Source organism: Pygocentrus nattereri, chromosome 13, assembly GCF_015220715.1.
Source record: "Pygocentrus nattereri isolate fPygNat1 chromosome 13, fPygNat1.pri, whole genome shotgun sequence".
NCBI classification, from domain to species: domain Eukaryota; kingdom Metazoa; phylum Chordata; class Actinopteri; order Characiformes; family Serrasalmidae; genus Pygocentrus; species Pygocentrus nattereri.
Genome location: NC_051223.1, coordinates 27,146,747 through 27,153,042, shown reverse-complemented (window position 1 = coordinate 27,153,042; position 6,296 = coordinate 27,146,747). Strand labels below are relative to the sequence as shown.

The 6,296-nt window shown below is 42.2% G+C and overlaps 1 protein-coding gene across 1 annotated transcript in view; it reads left to right on the top strand.

Annotated features, from left to right (window-relative positions):
- The first annotated feature begins 2,047 nt into the window (after positions 1-2,047).
- LOC108430824 (SPARC (osteonectin), cwcv and kazal like domains proteoglycan 2) overlaps positions 2,048-6,296 on the top strand; it is a 46,205-nt gene continuing 41,956 nt past the window's right edge. Inside the window, exon 1 of the mRNA XM_017703569.2 lies at positions 2,048-2,462. Coding sequence (XP_017559058.1) covers positions 2,274-2,462 — 189 coding nt within the window. The 5' untranslated portion in view covers positions 2,048-2,273. The remainder of the gene's footprint in view (positions 2,463-6,296) is intronic.

Here is a 6,296-nt window from a genome sequence, read left to right as displayed (position 1 = left end):
TTTCATACATTTCACCCTTCTAATGCCTGTTTCAGAATTATGTCTCAGTATCTCTGGATTTAAAAGGATCATTACTGTGTCCATGAATATTTATAAAGCTTTGGTTGATTTGCTGTCAGCGATCTTGAAAAAAAAAGATATGTTTAATTGATTGACTGTCTTAATTACACAATCCAATCCATATGTAGATGAAATTGATTGTTTGACTTAAAGTCACATTTCAGTGAGTAATCTATATTATTCCTTCAGATATATCTTCAACACGCACTGAGCCCGTTCATGTTTGTTGCAAAACAAGCGAAAAATGATCAGTTTATTGTAATATCCAATACTCTGTGGCTATGTTAGCATTACCAGGCTCAAATGGCACAGATCAGATGTTTTGCCTTAATGTGACATAGATCTGATGTTTTTAGAGCGGTTTGAACATAATACTTGTTTTTTATAATTATTTGAACCGCTTTCACATGTGGTCATATATCAGATACTTGCCATGGCCATTAGATGTGCCTATAATGAGAACATTCATGTTACACCCATCATTCAGTGTCTGCAGCAGGGCAGCAAAGGCTTACTTGAATTTAGTGTTTTTCACCTTCTTGCCCTGTAGTAAAGAGCTGAGGACTGTTCAGAGTGAATGATCTTTGTGATGATAGCTTGTGTTCCTAGTTTATTTATTAATTTTTATTGTTCATGATGCATGTGGACCATTCACATAATGCTATTGGTTAGTAAGTAGAAGGTTAGTGAGATACCATTTGGCTCAACTTAAGACAGCACTGAGTTCCACTGGCCAAAGTGACATTAGCTGTATGTTTAATTCAAGCAGTTGGCTTGTTCATCAGAGACACACCTGCTACCATATTAGCTTTGCCATTTATATGCTTTGAGGCTGGTTCTCTGGTTATAGATTAGATCTAGACCAACGACCAGCCTAATCATTCTGTCTGAGGCCAATATACTAACTCAACTGATTAAACAATAAATAGGTTTCTGAAACAGAAACCTGGGCTCTTATTGACCCTTCAGAGCTGAGACTGGATACCGCTTTCCTAGACTGCAAGGATTTTCAGTAGAGAATGCTGACAGTGCAATTTAGACTCACAACTTAATTAGAGTCTGGAAAACTGGCCCCAGAGTTTAAATGTAAATTTATCAGATAGGCTGCATATTGATCATGGGTCGTTAAAGAAGAAGGACATGGTTGCACTGATATTGCTTTCTTTAGGATAAGATTAAGCAATAGCATGCGCAGGACTCTAGAGAGAATCCTTAGGCTACTGGACTGTAGGGGCTCATGCCTGATTTATACACAGCCATCCCTAGCGCACACACGTTTATACATTAGGAAAGAGGATGTAACAGTATAATCTGGATTATAGAAGACAAGCGCTGAAGCTTCATATGCTCAAGCTCCTCACACATTAGCCTAATCTCTTGGATATGCTCTGGCATACGTCACTAAAATAGAGCCTAAACCTGGGGGCCCAGGCTGTGTACCGCAGTGGTGTGTGTGTGTTTATGGTATTAGATTTTAATGTACACTACACATCCAAAAGTATCCAGACACCCCTTCTAATTAGTGCTCTCTTTGCTGACGCAGGCATTTAATTGTGCACACATAGCTTATATAATCTCCTAAAAGCATTGCTAGTGAAATGGGACTCAGTTGCACATGAGCTTCATGCCCAATTCGAAGCCATTTCTAGCGGGGTATAAAGCCCCCCAGCACTGGGCGGTGAAGCAGTGGGCACGAGTTCTCATGGGTGATGAGCTGGAATGGTGCTCATGATCCAGAATTTATCATCCAACAGCAGCACCTGACCTCACTAATGCGCTTGGGGATGAATGCAACCAAAACCGCACAGCAATGTTGCAACATCTAGTGTAAGTCTTCTCAGCAGAGTAGAGGCTGTTACTGCAGCAAAGGGGGACAGAGCCCTTATTAATGCCCTTGATTTCTGTTGGGTGAGCAGGTATCTACAAGCGAGCAGCCTGAACGTCATTCTAAACTAGGTGTGCAGAGATGCTGCGTGGGTGATGGAGATGTAGACAAACCGAGAAAGCGGCCTCATCATATTTTGTTGAGTTGGACAGTTTCTCTCACACCCCCATCTCTAACAGACACGCGCGCGCGCTCACACCTCCTTGCCGCCGTGCTCGTGCTGGAGAGATCACATTATCGCTCTCCTTACCGTTGGCAGAGCCGTGTCTATCTAAGGGAAGCCCGAGGGAGAGAAAAGGCTGCTTTTGCCCCACGCATCACCCCACTGATGGCCGGGATGAGAAATCTAGTGTGCCTTCAGCTTCTGGCGCTAACCTTGGCCGGCTCTTCGACGCAGGCTGATGGCAAGAGTGGCAAAGAGGCAGGGAATGCAGGCAATTTCATGGAAGACGAGCAATGGCTGGCCACCATATCCCAGTACAGCCCCAAGATAAGGCACTGGAACCGTTTCAGAGACGTGAGTTGGCGTTTTTTTTACGACTACACGCGGATTATTGACAAAAAACAACAATTATATCAAACGAATCCACCTCCCTCGTTCCGGCTACGCTAACCGAAGTGTTATGTTTTGAACTTAACGAACGTTCTATCAGCTGAAATTCGACCGTTGATAACTCTGACAGAGTCTTTTGTTCACTTTTCTGGTTAGTTTTTGTACCATGTAACATTCAGTTGACATATTCTGACATTTGCCATTGTGAATGTAACCCCAGGTGAGCGGACAAAACCTGTTCATTCATACTTCTCTCAGAGAGAATATTCAGCTAACCGAGATGGCTATCGCTCGAGTGGAAACGTCGTTTTGTTCCGCTTGAGCGGGGTGATGATTCAGCTTCACGATGTTCAGAAATCTGTTTTTGCTAGGAAAGTTTAGTTGGTGCCGCAGCCGAAAACAGGGGTAGACACCGAGTTTCAGTTCAGCAGAAAGCTGCTTTCATAACGTGCAGGTGGAGTAGCTCCTGATTCTGTGGCACGGGATTTTTTCCTCCCACCCGTTTTCTGACGATCCCGCCCTCACGCGCTAGGATTGGCTGGTAGTTCAAGAGTATGACCTGTTAGCCAATCGTAAAGCAGATAGTGGATCGGTATTAGCCAGTCCGAGCGCAGGAGGGCGGAGTATGTCAGAATACAGGTGGGAAAACACCTACCTGTCCAGAAGGCTGAACCTCTATAACAATGAGTCTTCCTTCAGCTTTTGTTCACTAGGCTTCTTGATCAAATCCAACGAAAAGGCATGTTACGTTAAACTTTTAAAAACTTTAGCCTAGTATTATTTGCTATTGCTGTAATATCTGTAAAGCCGTGCAGCACCTCTTCACACCTCCCAAAATAAATGAAATGGATTTTGTTTTATAATTTTTCACTTGAATTTAGTTCAGAGGAAATGAAATTCTTGAGCAGTCGCAAACCCCATTATATCATAAAACAGCTGTTCACGTAATCAGTTTTAGTCCAACTTGAAAAAAATGTAGTATGCATTACAGTGCTGACAAATAAGTGAGATTATGTAATGTGATTCTGAGAAGGAACCTCAGTCTTAAACAGAGATTTAAAATATAGCACAATGCCGGCTGAAGATTGTATGTAGGCTTTAGAACTGTCCTGGGAATTAATCAAATTCAATTAATCAAGCCGGGCCGGCTTGAGTTGTTTAGGGGGGGTGGCCAGCTTTTGCTTTGCATGTGCAACGTCTTCAAACGGGGGGCTTTGACTAGTGTCTGTATTCCTGTAGTCAATATTTATCGATTCCCTCATACCTCTGCCTGCATTGAAAATGAGTTTTACAGAGGAGGAAGGATGAGGATATGCATGGCTGCATAACTGCTGCCTCACAGGCTGCCTCTCTCTTTTACAGACACAATATTTTCCCTTCCAAATCAGTGTGTTTGAAAAGGAGGAAGAAAAACGACAGCTGAAGCCTTGGCTGCTCCCCCAGGAGCTGCCGTCCACTTTAGTTAGAGGCAGCAAGACACGTATTTGTTTATTTATTTTGTTGCATGAGGCTTCTTGAGCAGGAGCGAGCCAGGTGACAGGTGAGGCGGAGAGAGAGGAGTGTGTGGAGTCAGGCTTTAGCGGGGGGCAGGTGCAGTGTGTTAGGAGCCTCCTGTCAGGCAATTGGGCAGAAGTGTATTTCAATCTTGAGCGGGGCAGTGAGGCAAAAATGAATTGATAACTGGCTCGCTGTAGGTCGGATAAAACCGTCTGTCATGTTTCTATTGGGGCGCTGCACTGCTTCTGTCTTTTCTGTTTGTCAGTGCAACAATAGTCTGTTTGTCGTTTGTTCTGGATAAGAGCATCAGCCACATGACTCAACAGAAAGGGTATGCCGGTGTTTGCCTTTGCGAGAAAGTGCCTCCATTATTGAGAGAACAGAGAGAATGGCAGCATGCTGCTTGATGATGTGGAGGCAAACTCACTGCCATTTGTCTGCCATTGTGCGATGTTTGAGAGAAGGTATCCTATCTCTGTAGAACCAACTATACTCTTACAAATAAATCTGCCACAAACAGTTATTTGAAGCAGTGCCATAGAAGAACCACTTCAGATTCTGTAAAAAAATCTTTGAGTCGATTGTTTGAGTCGATTTGAGTCGATCTTTGAGTCGATGGTTTTTGAAGAACCATTAATTCAAAAGTACTGTAAAGAAACAAATTTGACTGTTCTATGCATTCAAAGATATTTGATTCTAATATCCATCCATCCATTTTCTAAGCCGCTTCTCCGTCAGGGTCGCGGGGGGGTGCTGGAGCCTATCCCAGCAGTCTTCGGGCGGAAGGCAGGATACACCCTGGACAGGTCGCCAGTCCATCGCAGGGCAATTGATTCTAATATTAGATTCTAAATTTCAGCAGAATTTGTTTGTTGAGAAGTCACACAGAGCGTCCTGAAAACGTTAGAATGTTAACCAGAGATCATAAGGTGTTGAACACAAAGACAGCTATTTTGTCTGTTATCTAAAATATATTATATATGTACCTTCTGAGTTTTTGTTGAAAATGCAAAAATGGTGGTACATTTTGTTAAATGTGTAAACCATATTCCTGGTGGACTGTGCACCATGTTGCCTGCTTCCTAAGATTGTAAAGAAATATGATTTGGTAAACATAACATACCACAGATAGTTTTCTTCAAAATACTGTGCTTGACTTTGGTTAGTTCTCACTAAGCAAATTATGGTTACATTTAAACATTGGTGGAATTCCCCTTTAAGAGTCTATTACGAAAGGCAGTCATCGAACTGAATAGGTGGAGGACTGTATTATGGCTCTTATTTACTCACTACAGTGTGCATTCGTGTCCTTTTGCAGGCTGTTGGGACCAATTTTTCCAGCTGCCCCCACCCACCTCAACACTTGTTGAATTATCAGTCAGCACTTACTAATCTATGCTGGCACTAACAATCTCCCATCTAAAAGCCTAGAACCGTCAGGACGATTTCTCCTTTGAGTGATTGGGCTCAACATCCATGAACTAATTCCATTCAACATCTGTGAATTTAAATTTCCATTTGTCTGAATCTTTTACTTGCTCCTGACAACTCGTGGTATTGAGCTCCAATGATTCCGTTATTACCATGACACTTGCAGAGGAAGCGTGTTTATTGGATCAGAGGAGGCGTGTAACTGGGGGATTTCGATGCGTGGCTTGTTTGTCTGCTGTGATCAGTTCACCATGTAAAGAGAACAGAATGTAATCCTTCTGTTGTTTTTTTAAATGCATTTTCAACAGGATCTCAAAGCACAAATACCAAAGCACAGATGATAAGATAGCAAAGGTTAAGCTTTTGCTTTCTCCAGTGAAGGGAATTTTTTTTTGCCTTTTAAATTTGATCTCTGCAGTCCAGAATAGAATTTATTTACAGAATTCGTAAGGCTTCCTGAACTTGTCATTTCTCATATGTGTGGACAGATGAAACCCTTTTATCTCTTTGAATTTTTTTTATGTCAAAGTACAGATTTTATGGAATAACATTAATAGGCCTGTACAATTTATAGAGACAGAAAGAGTTTTTGACAGCTTGTTTATATTATAGAAGGAGAGACGTTGACAGAATTCTGTTATGGAATGAGGGAAGGCTCTAATGGATTGGAGTGGGGGTTGAAAGGAGACATGAGTGGTCAATTTATAGCCACTGGTCAGCCTTCAACACGCTACAGTCATATTGGCTTGTTGGAATCGGTAAGCTGTGACTACTGTTTCGGTTGACACCTTTTTTAACACAATAAGCGCAGTCACGGTAAGCCCAGTAAAATGGATAAATCGCTCATGAGCTTTGCAGTTTATGTTTGCA